This window comes from Staurois parvus, unplaced genomic scaffold (assembly GCF_062004578.1).
Source record: "Staurois parvus isolate SC_StPar_1 unplaced genomic scaffold, SC_StPar_1.0 ptg000099l, whole genome shotgun sequence".
In the NCBI taxonomy this organism is placed as follows: domain Eukaryota; kingdom Metazoa; phylum Chordata; class Amphibia; order Anura; family Ranidae; genus Staurois; species Staurois parvus.
Window position 1 is genome coordinate 6,464,140 of NW_028317895.1, and position 16,937 is coordinate 6,481,076.

The 16,937-nt window shown below is 43.0% G+C and overlaps 1 protein-coding gene across 2 annotated transcripts in view; it reads right to left on the reverse strand.

Moving 5' to 3' along the window:
* Positions 1 to 15,665, reverse strand: part of NSD1 (nuclear receptor binding SET domain protein 1) — a 79,454-nt gene extending 63,789 nt beyond the window's left edge. Inside the window, exons 1-2 of one of the 2 annotated variants that reach the window (XM_089671154.1) lie at positions 15,422 to 15,665; positions 13,738 to 14,663 (exon numbers count right to left, since the gene is read on the reverse strand). In XM_089671154.1, coding sequence (XP_089527280.1) covers positions 13,738 to 14,646 — 909 coding nt within the window. In that variant the 5' untranslated portion in view covers positions 14,647 to 14,663; positions 15,422 to 15,665. The remainder of the gene's footprint in view (positions 1 to 13,737; positions 14,664 to 15,421) is intronic. The other variant, XM_089671153.1, reaches the window with a different exon arrangement.
* Positions 15,666 to 16,937: the final 1,272 nt, after the last annotated feature.

A 16,937-nucleotide genomic window follows, 5' to 3' on the forward strand; every position in this document is an offset into this window, starting at 1 on the left:
ACTGTATAACCGTTATGACCCCATCTATGATGAATATAATCAGAGGGATTTTTAGGGAGGTGCCAGATGGAAAGGCGCCCGAGACCAGACAAAAGAAGGAGCCCAGCAAGAGGAGGGGATGCGGAGCTGGGTTCAAAAAACAAAAGAAAAAGAGAATATTAGGAGAGGAATTTTTTAACCTGAGTAATACAGTTTTGAGTCATGAAGAATTGCAAGTATTAGATAAAGGCCTTAAGTTTGCCCCGCCAAAACCTGACGATAAGTTCAGCATTTACATCGATACCCAAAAATTTATCAGAAAATTAAACATCAAAAAGTATTTTTTAAATCTTCCAGTGGCAAAAAACCCGATTGCGAGTGTACCCTGTAACCTTAACACATATACTTCGCTTAAAAATAAATCATTGTTTAATCCTCAGATTAACAATCATCAGATTGAGGTATTTAAAAGATTGGTCAATGCCGACCTAGAGAAGTTACATTTACCGAGAGCACCAAGTAATGTAGGATTACAAATAGGACTTAAAAAAGTGTCCAAAAGAGAAGACATCATTATAAGACCGTCCGACAAAGGCAGGGTTATTGTGGTTCTTTCCAAACATTATCTTGAGGAATTACAGAAACAATTAGTTGACTCCACGACATACCTGATGGTAAACAAAGATCCAACCGTCTAATATAAAAAGGAATTGGAAAAAAATAGTGAAAAAAGGGGTAGAATCAAATATTCTCCACAAAAAAGAAGCTAAAGTACCTCATCCCAGAGACATGTAGAATTCCTATTATATACACAGTGCCAAAAATTCATAAAGATTTAATAAACCCACCAGGAAGACCCATTGTTAGTGGAATTCAATCCATTATGGCAAGAATGGGACAATATTTGGACACCCATTTACAGCCATTAGTTAAAAACACCAAATCGTATCTTCGGGACACTAAACATTTAATTCAAACATTGGAAGAATGTAAACAAGGACAGAATATGATCCTAGTAAGTGGAGATGTCTCGTCCTTATACACAATTATAAACCACGAAGATGCCTTAACCTCCCTAGCGGTATGATTATTTCAGATTTTTGGTGCTGAAAGCGGTACAATTATTTTGCATGGAAATATGTAGTTTTTTTTTATTGTAGGCCTGTAATTTTTAGGAATAACTCACTGAAATCTGTCCGAACAAGAGTCTATTAAACATCCCGGGTATGATAAAATTTGAAACACAAAATCATAAATTATAATTTAATAATCATAAAAAATATAATAAATTTAATTCAATAATATAATCAAACCAAAAACACTGAAATTTTAAATATAGCGTTAAGTTCACACATCGCTGAGCAAAGTCGCAAAATCATTTTCAGTGTCTGATGACGAATTTCCCCACGAATCATTATCACTCAATTCTGCAAGTGGTTCTGATTTACTATCGCTGTTCTCTAGCCGGTCTAAAACACTTTTGACCTAAAAGGGACACTTTTTGGACGCCGTGGGCGTTTCTCAGTTTCCAGGCAGAAAGAACAGACAAAATGCAGGCAGGGCACAGGACAAAGTACTAGGGACAAAATGTATGTGAAATGGGTTGAAACAGCAATGTTTTACTATGTCAAATTTGTTTGGAAAAAAATGCAATTTTTTAAAATTTTCAAATTTCCCGCTGCCGGCGGCGCCTGTACGTCCCGACATCACAGGGACCGGTACACAGAAGCCGGATGCTGGCATCGGCCAGAGGAGATGGCCGGGGACGCATCACGGGAGCTCAGGACAATGTAAGCTCTGCAGGGACTCCCTATGCAGCGCCGCATGGTAAGCCCGAGTGTAGCTCGGGGTTACCACTTTTGGTACTGACATTTTACCCCGAGCTACACTCGGGAATACCGCGAATTTACATTGCACTAGTTTATTTTTTACCTGGTTTACAGTTACGTTTCTTCTATTTTGGATATGCCTGTTTATACTTCTATAGCGCCACACCATTAACATAACAAGTTTACATTCATAATTGTCTCCCCTCTGTGATGTAAGAAACCAGAAGCGATAAGGATTTCATCATGGTCTGTTTCGGGTTGATGCTTACAAGCCATTACCGGCTTGTAAAGCATCTGATCTCAGCTTCATCAAATGCTTCCAACACAGAGGAGATATTTGGGTCTCTCCATTAAGAGGACCTGCCATGCTTATTGTGATCACAAGGGATGCGGTTCATTCTAGTGGTGCACCGAAATGTAAATTCTGGTGCCGAAACCGAAAATTCACTTGGCCGAACACTGAAATGAGCAGTTTTTAAAAATGAATATATATTTTTTGGAAAAAAATACACGATTAAAAAAAAAAAAAAAAAAAAATATATACCCCAATTTGTTTTGTAAAATATGAAAGAGGATGTTACGGAGCATAAATAGATACCCAACAGGTCAAGTTTTAAAATTGCGCACGTTCGTGGAATGGCAACAGACTGCGGTACTTAAAAATCTCCATTGGTAATGCTTTGAAAATTTCTACAGCTTAGCAGTGTAAAGTTACAGAGGAGGTCTAGTGCGTGAATTATTGCTCTGACGCTCGTGGAGATACCTCATGTGTGGGGTTTGAAAACCATTTACATATGTGGGCATGGGTTACGTATGCGCTCACCACTACATGCAAGCACGGGGGGACAGGGGCACTTTCAACTTTATAATTATTTAATGGGGTTTTTTTTTTTTTTTTCACCGACCCTTTAAAAAAAAATGTTAATCACTTTTATTCTTATCACAAGAAATGCATGCATCCCTTGTGATAGAAATAATTAGTGACAGGTCCTCTTTATGAAGAGATATGGATAAAAAATAAAAAAGATATTGGGGGGGGAAAAAAAAAATATATATATATGGCCGGAATGGGAAGTGACATCACTCTGGTCCTCCAAGGGCATAGAGATGAGTGGGGGCCATCTTTCCTTCACTCATCTCTACACCCAATGCCAGGATCGATGTTTCTCAGGTAAGGCTGAGAACTACTGAGCAGAGGCTGGTGACGGCAACGGTGGGAGAGCAGCGTCGGTGAGAGGCAGGTTTTTTTCGGCACCTGTACTGGTGCTTTTTTTTCCCAACGGCTGAAAGGGGTGTTTTTGGCAGAAACGTTTCGGCCACCGTAATTTAGCAATAAGTTGATTAAAAAAAAAAAAAGTTTTAAATAAAAGAAATTTTCCAAGCACCACCACGTAATCTGCATCCCCCAAACACCTCCAGGCGAACACATGCGCAAGTCCCACACACATATGATAGCTCCACAAATGTGAGGTAGCGCAGCAAACATCACAGCAAGAGCAATAATTCTAACACCAGCCAGACCTCCTGTGTAACACTCTATACTGGTAACCTGTAAAGGCTTTTAAAGCATCACCTAAGGCGATTTTTAGGTACTATAGCTTGTCGCCCTTCCACAGGCATACACTATTTTAAAGCATGACATGTTAGCCATCTATTTACTTTGTGTAACTTTTTTTTTTCTTAATTAAAAAAAAAAAAATATAATAATAATAATTGTATTTTATTGTGTCTGTGAACACTTAAATTTATAAAAAGTATTGTTTCCTAAAGAAAAAAAAAAAATAGCATTTTAAAATGGCTGCGCAAATATCGTGCAATATAAAAAAATTGCATCAACCACACTTTTATTCTCCAGGGTCTCTGCTTTCAAAAATATATAATGTCTGGGGGTTCTAAGTAATTATCTAGCAAGAAATGTCAGAATTGGCCTGGGGGTAAAGTGGTTAAGCTGGCCTTACATTAATCTGTTGGATAAATGAAAATTCACTTGAGGTGAATGGGGGAAACACTCCTGCTGTGCTATTGTGTTCTCATGGTGGGTAGACTCTCCTGCAGTGGGAACACACTGATCAGTGTTGTCAGCTATAGCCAGCAGATCATTTGAGAAAAAGCCGAAAGGCTGGCTGCACAGAAGTCGATCGGTAGATCGACTTCAGTACAACCAGCCGGCCCCTGCTGAAGCAGACAAATTTCGATCCATGTGTGGCCGCCTTTACTGTACATAAAAAATGCTACTGCAGTTTATTACAGGACAAAGAGTGGGGCTGCATAGTTCTGTAATGGAAACAGTTTGTTTAGGCCAAACTAAAGTGAAATTAAACCTGAAATTCTAGTTTAATTCACCAGACCTACTATTTAGAGAATGCAGGGCGATCACCCTACTGTTCAACAAACAGCAGAAAACAATACTACATTGTGCAATATATTTGACTGCAGTGGATTACTTGTGACAGTAACTTCCCCAGGTATAGAATAATGGATGTACGGTGCAGAATAAAGCCAGCCATACACGACATGAATTTCAGCCGATTCCCACTGAATATACTGAATTCGAGCCATGTGTAGCCTTGTCGGAACAAAGAGGTATTTTGACTCCATATAATGGAGTACAATACAGGATAGGATTTCATTGAACCTGGGTATTAGGCTTGTACCTCCAGGTGACTAGACATTGACAGAGCTCTTGAGGACATACCCTCTAGGGGCAGCTCCCCTATAACCCTCCCTCACTCTGAGTTCTCAGCTTTGTAGCAAGCAATGCAGAATAACCAAGGAATACAGGTGACTGTGTCCTGTTGCTGCTGTAACAGGGAAGCAAAAAGGTAGACTGATGGTATGCCTGAAAAAATATTTTAACTGCGTATAAAAGGTAAAAAGGAAAAGAAACTACTTAAAAAGTGTTCGAAAAAAACTTTTAAATAGTAGGGGAAACAGTAAAAAAAAAAAAAAATCCTAACATCAGAGGTAACATGAGGGTGGTAGAGGGCCTTTTCAAAAAGGGGAAGGCATCCTTTAGAAGGGCCCAGAGTCTATAAAGTAGACTGCAAGGTCTAATATGGAAAGTTGAAAACAACCTATTTTGCAAAGGATTCTCCCTTCCCTACTTAATCTAGATCTTCATTCCTAGGGTAATGATCACGAATAAACCTGGGAAACGAGATCAGGCATTCAATCACAAAAAGGTATGGATCCATATGTTGAAGGGACAACAGGTCCATACGTTTTCTTGATGATGTAACGTGATGCAACATAGAAAGAACTGTGTCGGGGGAGGAGATGCATCTTGTCCAAGGCTGTAATGTGTGCCATGGATCAAGAGATTGTTGGGCAGCATCTTGTCAGGTCAAGACAGGCAAATTCTAGTAGTAAGGTTGCCCGACTCTGGGTAACCTCCAGGACAGAAGTGAAGATTGCTTACTGCTGTAAGGTCTAACTGAAGGAAAGGTGTAACTACCATGAAAACACACTGGGGGAGATTTTGTAAAACTGGAGCGCTCAGACTCTGGGGCAGCTGTGCATGTTTGGCAATCAGCTAACTTCAGCTCGGTCAGTTTAGCTTTGGCTGTAAAACCTGGAAGCTCATTGGTTTCTATGCAGAGCTTCACCAGATTTCGCACCATGCAATTTTAGTAATTAACCCCCACTGGTATTGGATGTGATCAAGAACCCTCACCTTGTAAAACAACCCATTCAGTTTATAATAGAAACGAAAAGGCAAAACATGTGTACACGTACACACACACTTGAGAAAGTATTCATACCCCTTGAAATTTTCCACATTTTGTCATGTTACAACCAAAAATGTGCTGATATACCAACACAAAAGTTGCACATAATTGTGAAGTGAAAGGAAAATAATAAAAACTGTATTCAAAATGTTTTACAAAATATCTGAAAAGTGAGGCATGCATGTGTATTCAGCCCCCTTTACTCTGATACTGCGGACTAAAATCTAGTGGAACCAATTCATAATCTCGGGGAAGATTCCCTATGTCTGGAAGGGGTTAATATCCCTAACCTACCTTAAGAAGCACAAATCCCTAAAGCTTCGATATATGGGACTCGGCCCCCCCGCTCACTGGCTTTGATTGGGAGCCAGTGGCTTTAGGTGCCCCAGCAAAGCCAGCGAGACATGGAAGTAAGGGGAGAGAAGAGCTGCAGGCATGCATGGCACAGGATCAAATGAGGGCTCAGGTAAGTAAAGGGGGGGGGGGGGAATGCTGATGCCTAAACATTTTTTTACCTTAATGCAAGAAATGAATTAAATTGAAGTTAAAAAATGTTTAGGCTTTATAACCACTTTAAGTCTTAGCCTCCTAGACTCATGTCTAAAAGGATGGGTGAATCTAGATCTACATGTTGCCACCCGAGTGGAAGCACTAAGGCCTCTATCCTTTGATGGGGTAGAGGTTTTTGAGAATGAGACACTTGGAAGTATCCTCTGTGTAGGAATACTGCTATTTTCAGTGACCTTTCTAAAATGTCTTCCAAAAAGATGGTTTCCCTCACATGCTAAGCGGTTGAAAAGTCTTTGGATGCAGCTTTAGCCGACCAGTTTTAGGGCCAGTTCATACAATAGAAATGCATTCAGGACACGCTTCTGTATGCGCATTTTTTATGCATTCCAGTTCATTTTCTCTCCTCGCTTTTTCTTCAACATAACAAGGACATGCGCATTCTGGTGTGTTTTACTGCTTTGCAGTACAGTTCAGAAAAAAATGGAGCATGTTCCACTTTTCTTTCCTGTAACAGTAACACACAAACTGACTGTACTGGTGTGAACTATGCCACTGGAAACCATGTACTCTATCAATGCGTTTTTGATGCAGATAAAAAAAAATCCTGCACTAGACCACATGTAGTGTGAAGTGGCCCTTAAGCCATTAACGTTAACACATGTGGATGGAAATTAGAACCATCCTGGAAATTTGCGTGATGACCACTTGTAAACTATTAACACAGTGAAGTAAAAGGGAAGGTAACTGCTGAAGGTGCTCCAAAAAAGTAGCATCCTGAAAAACTGGATTGCGTCAGTTGCACATTTTCCCCATTTTCCAGGCAGCTGCGGTATGACAGAGAAAGCAGTGATTGTCCCAGCCTTAAAAGAGTTCTCGAGCACTTAAAATTTTCTATGTATAGGATACAAGGTTCACACTTGCAGGCTGGTTTCGGGTACAGGAATCACATCTGTTCCCACACCCACAACCAAATCATGCTTCCCTTAAGAGATGTACGGGGCTGCTATTCATTCTGAATGGCACTTTGCGCATCTCAGCCCACAGTGCAATTGTGAGTGCGATTCCCTGTCACCACGTTCTTTTAAAAAGGTGCATGCACCTTTTTGGCGCAGAGATGTGGGCATAGCAGCCTAGTCAAATAAATGGGCTGCCTTGCCTGAGCAAACTTGGGCCACATGGCCCGCAAAAGTGTGAATTGAGCCTTAAAGGCGACGATTACCATTAAAAAAAAAAAAAGTGCATTTATTATTGTTCTTTTTAGAAGGATCCGCAGATCGCAGGAGCAATCTCAGGCTCCTTCAGACTCTCAAGAGAGCTAGCTGCCCCTACCTCGTACAGGCAGGCAGTTACCCGAGAGCAGGAAGATTCATGAATCAATGCTCACCAGCACCCTCGTAGTTCACCGAGAACTACAAGCAGTCAGCAGCAATGGATGATTGTACTTCTAGTCTATCCGTTTACAGGAAACTGAATGATGTCGCTGCGTGGATGGAGACCTGCAAGACCACATGGTTTTCAAATTGTGACAGCCAGTTCAGGGAGAGTAGCTCCTGCACACTGTCACAGGGACGGGGGATTGGGAGAAGAGGGTGCAGAGAGATGCTGGAACATGTTAAATGTTTCCTTAAAAACTAGAGGAACATGTTCCAAAAGGCACCAAGCAATTGAAACTAAATTCCTGCTCACACTACAGTTACAGCAGTTTGTGTACCCTTTTGGGATAAAGGTTTTCCATATATAAATATCATTGATCATTTTAAGCACCCATCAGTAGTAAATGGTTTGTCTCTTCCTTGTAACTGCTCCACCCACAGGACAGCTTGTTCTTTTGAAAAACAATCTTACAGGCCAGATCATCATATGAAAATAGAAAAAAAAAAAAGCCTAAAATAGGAAACTAATGCAGCCATTAATTCTAGGCATTAGTAAGCTGCAATATAATAAAAGTTTGTTTTGGGGTATATATTATCTTTAAAGGATAATGATATCACCTAACATGTTACACATATTCAGTGTGTAACGTTATGAATAGACTGGGCCCCAACCCACCAAGTTGTAAAATTTTGCCAGCTAGCAGGAGGAGAAGATAGCTAGCTGTCAAAAGTTTTAAAAAACACGACTATGTGGTGCTTCACCCACCCGTCCACGTCATTCGTTCACAGTCCTCTATGAATGAGAAAACTGCAAGTTCTGACAGTCTTAGCAAGTGTTGGCTTGTAGTTCTTAATGAGCTACAACGGCGCTGTGAGCACTGTGGCCTCACTATGGGGGGGTGAGCACCCAGGTGACACCCACTAAAGGGGTGACATCCGGAGCGGTCTTTAAATGCAGTAGTCAAGTGCTTTGCTCTCCCCACTCATTCCCTGCTCGACCATCCCACCACTGCGCGGCCACTACTGTGAGTCTCTGGTTGGCTGTGCTGACAGGGGAGAGGCGCAGCTGCAGGTTATCCATCTGCTTGCTACCCACTTGCCCCTCCTCCTGTCAGCAGCATACTAGTACATTATGATTTAATCCTGCAGGGGGCACAGCTTTAAGTAGTTCTTATAAAGTTCTAGAATATGACTGACCGTAAAGTAAAATCTGTGGCAAATACATCCAATATCTTCCAGTACAATGGAATTTGTCTGTTGCTTAAGGATACAATTGCACACCTGTCTGGAAATCAATGCAATAAGAGACTCCCCCTCTCTATTTGTCCTGTTTACCATCATTATTGAAAGTAAAAGAAAATAACAAAATGTGGATTATCTCAAGAAAAGTAACAGAGGGAAAAATCTTCTAATGGGGACATTAGTTTTGATGACCAGGAGGTTCCCAAGGGATTCCCTTAATTTTCAGGGATTTCCTCTCACTTCCTGTTTTGTAATTTGGGACAGGAAGTGATAGTAAATCTCTTCAATAAGACACAGATGTAAAAAAAATAAAAATAAAAAAAATAAATAATAACTGACAGGGGTTATAACCCTATCTTACTCTATCTCAAAAATAAATAAATAATATGTATTGCCCAACGTTCTAAAGACAATGTCACTACCATTGTGGCTAACAGAGACCACACTCTACAGCAGCCATTTTCTACCATGGTTCCTTGACTTACCATTTGATGGCACCTGCAAAGTTCCAAGACCAATGCCACTTGGAAAGGCCAGCAGCATGGCACCAATGATCTTTTTTAGCTGCCTGTGATGGTGGCATTCTGACTGTAAGGTTAGCATTCTTAGTGCTGTCCACCAATGCAAGGGGCATTTATTATCATTGACTCCCAATGTATTGGTTTTAGTAGGTGTTCCTTGAAAATTATTTTAGGGGATTCTCTGGGATAAAATGGTTGGGAAAGGATGCTCTACAGTGTGAGTAGTGAATGGGAGGAGCATGTTTTGTTGTGATAGGAGCAGAAAAAGAGGAGCAAGGCAGCAGACTTCCCATTCCAAAACACACAACCTAATGGGACCCATGACAATACAGATGAGCAGATATAACAATTGCACAATCATACTGGATGGCAATTACAAAATCATACAAGTTTCCAAATTTAGGCAAAGAAAAAAAAAAAAAAAAGTGTGCAAGCCCTTTTGCAATCTGACCTTACGATAGTTAAGATAGTGGGTGACGTGGTTCCATCACTTGAACCAAGCATAGTATAATATCTCTAGTGCCTTGCAAGGCAGTTAGGGTCCCCCTGACTGTCATACTGGAATAAGCGGACACTGAAGGTAAGTAGGTAAGTTCAAGATGAATGAGCAAACCACAAATAGTATTTAAGCTATCTAAAGTACACATTTTACACTACTCTGCCCCTAGGGAATGGAGGGAGATGTGATGTCCCCTATTGCTCAGAATAGCAGCTAGGAATCCTCAAAAGTAGAGTGCTATGCAGATTCACTGCTTGGCACATAATATACAGTCAGTTCTCACCAAGTATAGCAGGATCCAAAGTATTTGCGCTAGTTCCTAAAGAGATAAAGAAACGGTCTAGGGCTTCATTGCATTTGTGAGATAATCCATTTTTACATCACAACTCTAATCACAAAAATGTGAAGCACCAGAGGGTTGCGCCAACCCACAATGTGACTACTGGCAAGGCCTTTTAAATAAATCTGATAATTAAGCAAATGCTGTGAATCCCAGAACGTCATCTTTTCGGCAGAGAAACATTAGTAAAGCTTGCCAAGCATCACAAGTTTCTGTGAACGTCAAGCTGTATATGGCTTTAAGTGATTATGAAATCAAAATTTTTCTAAAATAATATACAGGTTTCTACTGTGGTACTGCAGAGAACAGCTCAAAACCTCCTCTTCTGGAGTCCCAACCGTGATCTCGGTTCCTCCTTTTCTGTGTCTGCCCCCATACCAAACCAATTGTTATGGAGGCAGACACGCAGGCTCGCTCTCAAGCCAGGTTGCATGTGCACATAGACACACACACACACACACACACACACACACACACACACACAGGATGCCCCCTGGATGAGATTGACAGCAGCAGGAGCCAATGGCAATCAACAAAGCCTGTAAGACCAGGAAGAGGGGGCAGAAGATTTGCAGTTGGGCACAGCACAGGATGGAAAAAAAATAAATGCAGATATTTTTGCTGGTTAAAGAACAAAAAAAAAAAAGTGCATTATTTGTTTTTTTTCCTGGCGCCTGCAGAGCATTGCACCTGCGATCAGCAGATTGTGGGTGCAATGTCAGACTCTGGCAAGATCTCAATATAGCTGTCTGCCCGTACCTCACGTATGGGCAGACAGTTACTGGAGCGCAGTTAGATCAATGAACTACGAGAATGCGGCAGATGGTAGTTGTGGTTCATTCATTCACAGAACCCTGTGGAAACTGAGGGGCACAGGTAGGTGCTCTTTAGTAACATGTTACCCCCTAAATACTGGTGTAACATGTAGCAGGTTACAAAAGGTGACCTTATCCTTTAGTGAAGAAAATGTATGAAGGTAAAAACCATTAGTGTTCAGAAGCACTTTCATTTAAAATCACCCTAGAAGCGCAGATAGACAAACCGCCCACCGTGGCTATAGTCTCCTAACAGCTGGCACCAGTAGCAATCAGAATACCCGAACATTTTCTGCATATAACTAGATACAGCAGCTGTTCAGCCAACGACCCAAGAGCGAATTTTGGCCAGCTCATCAGCCACCAGTCAAAGTTTGCATAGTTATGGCCAGCCTTACACTTTCTGATTACAATTTAGTGACACAAAAAAAAAAAAAAAAAAAGCAGTAATAAACCCAAAAAGCAAAAATTTTTTTATTTCAGCTTGCCAATTCTTCGATGTAGAGGCTGCATTAGTTTACCTTATGCTCTAATTGTTTCTATTTGAATCCTGTGATCCAGCCAGTAAGGCTGTTTCTCAACAGCGCAAACCCGTTTGCAGTTACAGAGATGAGACAAATCATTTACCACTGACAGGGGTGCTTAGTTTTAATTTATGCAAAACCTTTATCGCAAAAGGAAAAAACAGTTTGCAGTATTGCTTATAAAGTGTGAGCTGGAGTAAAGCTTGTTTGTTAGCGCATCTGAATCTTCTAGCACAGGGGTCTCCAAACTTTCTAAACAAAGGGCCGGTTCACTGTCCTTCAGACTTTAGGAGGGCCGGAGTGGCCAGTGGGAGTTGAAAATGTCCCAGCATCAGTAGGAGTAAAGAAAATAAAAAAAAGACAAAGTGCTTGTAGTCATTGCAAGGAGGAATAGTGCCCAGTCACTGGCGTCACGGGGGGAGGGGGGAGAAGTAGTGCCCAGTCACTGGCGTCACGAGGGGGGAGAAATAGTGCCCCGTCGCGGGCGTGGAATAGTGCTAGTGCCCCGTCGCGGGCGAGGAATAGTGCTAGTGCCCCGTCGCGGCCGAGGAATAGTGCTAGTGCCCCGTCGCGGGCGAGGAATAGTGCTAGTGCCCCGTCGCGGCCGAGGAATAGTGCTAGTGCCCCGTCACTGGCGTCACGGGGGAGGAAGGGTGCCCCGTCACTGGCGTCACGGGGGAGGAAGGGTGCCCCGTCACTGGCGTCACGGGGGAGGAAGGGTGCCCCGTCACTGGCGTCACGGGGGAGGAAGGGTGCCCCGTCATTAGTCAGTGGGAATAGTGCCACATCCTTGGTGTTGGTGGGAGGAATAGTGCCCCATCATTGGTGTCAGGGGCAGGAATAGTGCCCCATCATTAATGTCAGTAGGATGAATAGTGCCCCATTATTGGTATTAGAGGAATAGTACTTGTTTATATCAGTGGGAGGAATTATGCCCATCATTGGGGTCAGTGGAAGAAAAAAAACTGCCCCATAGTAGGTGCCAGTGGAAGAAATGGTGCCTCCTTGTTGGTATCAGTGGGAGGAACAGTACCTTGAGGGCCGGATAAAGGCAAGTAAAGGGCCGCATTCGGCCCATGGGCTGCAGTTTGGAGACCACTGTTCTATTACATCTAACACTCCCCTCCCCCGGACTGACAATGATGCTGTCCAAAAGGTGCCCCCTGTGCTCCTTCATCCAAACTGGGGGTACTCTTAATACAGGAGGCGTTACTGGCCAGTTTACCAAGTGAAACAGAAAAAAAAAAAAAAAACAAAAACCCACAACAGGAAGGTACCAGAGGAAAACGTCTAAAGAAAACTAAAGCAGCCACCGCATCCAATGATTGGTAAGCTGCAATATGTTTTTGGTTTTGGGATTAATACCACTTAAAGCGGATTTCTTCAACTACACTCTGAACTAGCAAGTACAATAGTTTCATACAAGTTACTTTATGATCCAAACTTTCCATCTGATGCAAATGGAACAAAGAAAACACCAAAGCTTTTCCCACGCTCCCAGAAGTCCTAGTGCTCTACAAAGTAGTTTGTTCGAAAACTGATCTGCATTAAATATATAAATATTGGCACTTCTAAGGTCAAAGGAAAAGCTTTACGCTATATGATACTATGGTTTAGGGTTTGTTCACACGAGGAACATGGAACTACATTACCCAATGCAGTCAACACAAGAACAAAGCAAAACAGCCTTATTTCCTATCCTATTGTTGTCACAACAATGTGTTATGTTGGTGTGTTTTGAAATAAAACAAAAAAAAAAAAACAAAATAAACACACACATAAAAACAATAACACTAGAGAGCATGTTAAAATGCATGCCAGTGGTGTGAATAAGTCCTAAATAAAAAAAAAATATGAATTTATAAAAAGGGAAGATAAAATTATATATGGTTATATTTACTGGTTCTACTAATGTAGAGGGCAGCAGTTAATCTAGGAGCCAGAGACCATTGTTTTTGAAAAAAATAAATAAATAAAAAAAAATACAAAAAAAAAGAAAGAAAGAGCTGGCACACCAACTTCTCACCTCCTGGAATTTGCCCAACCCCTTATTAAACCAAGCTGAGGAAACCACATCTACCATGGTCACATGACCAATTACAACAACAAAAACAAAAGGAGGACACCTTTTAGTCAGGCTTCCATGGATGAAAAAACCCATCAGGCCAAACACTTTTCTTTGCACCACAGAAAACAAACTGAAGCAATATAGTTTTAAAACCATTTTTGGTAGGCCATTGCATCTAAATCCCAATTTAACTCCGTGCCAAAAGATACAGAAAACCTGCTTAGATTTTTTTTTACCCTGCCCAAAAGAATGTGTACAAAGCATTCCCCCAACCCCCCCCCCCCCTAAAAAAAAGGCAAGCTTGCTTACAACTTGTAATTCCGAGGAGTTTGGAGAAAGTTCATGACTGGTATCAAAATCTTCCAGTTCGTCTTCTAAAGACAAGGACTCATCTTCAGGGCTCATAATTGCTAGTGACCCATGTCCACTTAGCCTATTATCCACCTGTGATGGTGTACTTTGCTCCATTCCCCCATCTAGAAGACTATCTGAAATTGTACTGGAGTGGGTTCCATTTGATATGTCCGGATCTTGAATCATTGCTAAGAAAGAGCTTTTTCTTGGAAGAGCTTTATTTTCCATTTGATTTTCACCATTGTTTGCCCAATCTAGCTCAACCAAATCCTCCAATTCTGCTCCAAAGTCTGGAGGTGCGTTTATTTTTGTAGGTGCCCCAATACTATCCAACGCCGGGGGGTGTTGTCTGTAAACAGGCAAAGGCATGCCATAGCTAGATTCATCCAGTCCATAATTTAGATGTTCCACATTATATTCAGATTCCACATGGCAATATGTATTAAATGGGTGCATTCCATTTTTTAAAGGTTTACATGATTTCATAGGAATGTCTGGTGTATAGTGGCGTGCAGAATCGGGTCCCGTTGGATGAACTGGTGGCTCGCTTTGATTATAAAAGTAAGATTGTGGACTTGGCTCCGACGCTCGTCTGTCTACATTGTGCGATCCGTTCACGCCATCCATATTCACCATGGAGGCGATGTCTTGGAGCCGTTGCAGTGGATTATAATGGGAAGCGGATTCTTGACCATAACCTGGCATGTTAGTCTGCAGCGGCGGATTGCGTGGCACCGGGCAACCGTTCACCGGCTCCAACATGCTTCGATCCGCCACGTACCGTTTGCGCTGGGCATTTGGGTCCAAGGCGTCAAAATAGGCCGGGCCGCTGCCAAGCCTGTCTAGATCACAGGCTTCATCCATCCTGTGCAGGCACTAACCTGAAGAAAACAAAGATCAGGTTAGTGGAAGAATGTACATTATATCCATGTAGGCAAACTAAGAATCACTGTAGCTTTTTTTTTTCTATTAAACTCCATAGATACAAGAAACAATTAGAGAAGCCAAGATTTCAAAATCATCGAGCCAGATGGAATGGTCAGCAATCAGTGAATGATGTTCTCTGGCCAAAATGGCAGCCAGCAGCAGCAGAGGCCTAGCAAGGCTAATGAGTGTCTGTGCCGGTGTGCACACACTTCAGTCCCTCCTGACCGAAGAGAGAATGCTGAAAAGGAAAGGGGGGGGGGGGACACAATCCATGGGACAGATCAATTAAAGAAAGATCCCAGATCCCCTCCCCCCATCATACCATGTGAACACGGGTCAGGATATGAAATACAAAAACATTGAATGAGTGCCCCCCATCCCATCCAGCAACACACAGGTTAAGTCATGCTAAGCCCTGTGTACCGGCTTTGTCCCCGATCGCACAGCCCTGGCCATAGCTTGTCGGATGTAAACATTCACGCACAGCCCGGATCCCCACTGCATGCAATCAGCCAATGCAAAAACCGCCAAGCGATCTGCAGAGAGCCGGGAGATCGCTGCCGTGTAACGTGGAGGTCAGCATGGAGAAGAGATCTGCTTAAAGAGATCAGGCTCTCATGGGTTGATGTCAAATCAAAGGGCCGATCGTCGGCCTCCCTCCCCGCTGCACAGCAATGGTTGGGAGATAGAGCGGCTCCTGCCCCGGCCTTACCGTGCGCCTGCCCCTCATCACACACAGCGCTAGGCCCGGAGCCCGCGGCGGTCTGCACTGCCTCCCCCCCGACCGCACAGCACGCAGGAGGGGAGAGCTGCTGTGCCTCGATATACCACAGGAGGCGTGCGGAGCCTGCGTGGGGGAGGGGAGGCTGCAGTCAGGAGGCTGATGGGGTACTTGCTGGAGGTGGGGGACGTGCGCACTGCAATCCCGGGGTTTGTCAGAAAGGGCATTGGGGGAGGGGTGAGTGTGCAAGGCTTGAGATGGGTGGGAGGAGAGGGCAATACTTAGCATCTACTTATTAGGGCCAGGGCAGTGGGAGATGCTCTGTCGCCTCTTTACCCCTCTGCTGGAGAATGGACAAGCACTGGCAAGGGGAAGGATGATTGACAGCACAATTAATACGACCGGGCAGTCACCTGACTACTGGAGAGGCACACACAACACAAAGCAGTGCAGAAGCTTGCATCAACCAATACCGATTGACTTCCGGTTCATTCAGGTTGCTATGGGCTGCTGCTCTCACATTAGGCAGTGCAGAAGCTCACAGCAACCAATGACAAGTGACTTCCGGTTCATTCAGGTTGCTATGGGCTACTACTCTCATAAAGGGAAGTGTAGAAGCTCACAGCAGCCAGTGACAGTTGACATCTGGTTCAGTCATGTTGCCATAGGTTACTGCTCCAAAAGGACAATGCAGAAGCACACAGCAACCAATGACAAATTCCAACCATGGGTCACTGCTCACAGAGAACAATGCAGTAACTCACAGCAACCAATGACAATTGACTTCCAGTTCAGTCAAGTTGCCATGGGTTACTGCTCACAAAGGACACTGCAGAAGCAAAGAACAACCAATGACAAGTGACTTCCGGTTCAGTCAAGTTGCCATGGGTTACTGCTCACAAAGGACACTGCAGAAGCAAAGAACAACCGATGACAAATGACTTCCGGTTCAGTCAAGTTGCCATGGGTTACTGCTCACAAATGACACTGCAGAAGCAAAGAACAACCAATGACAAATGACTTCTGGTTCAGTTGGGTTGCCATGGGTTATTGCTCACAAAGGACATTGCAGAAACTCACAGAACCAATGACAACTGAGTTCCGGTTCAGTTGGGTTGCCATGGGTTACTGTTCACAAAGGGCACTGAAGAAGCACAGAGCAACCAATGAAAAATGACTTCCAGTCCATTCAGGTTGCAATGGGTTACTGCTCACAAAGGACACTGCAGAAGCTCAGAGCAGTCAGTGACAGATGACTTCTAATTAGCAGCTTGCTATTAGTAACTGTACTCTGCAACGCCATATTTAGTACTGGCCTTCATCTATAAAGTGCTGCTCTTATGAACCACGTCCCACAGAAAGGGAATGTATCTGTGACATATTTCCCTCAGACATCGACACATGCGGGCAGTAAGCAGCCTTCTTTGACTACAGTGACCCGAGTGGCTGCTCGGTGTTCCTGCACTGTGCCATCAATGTTCAGCCATTTGTGTGAGCTGACATGGGT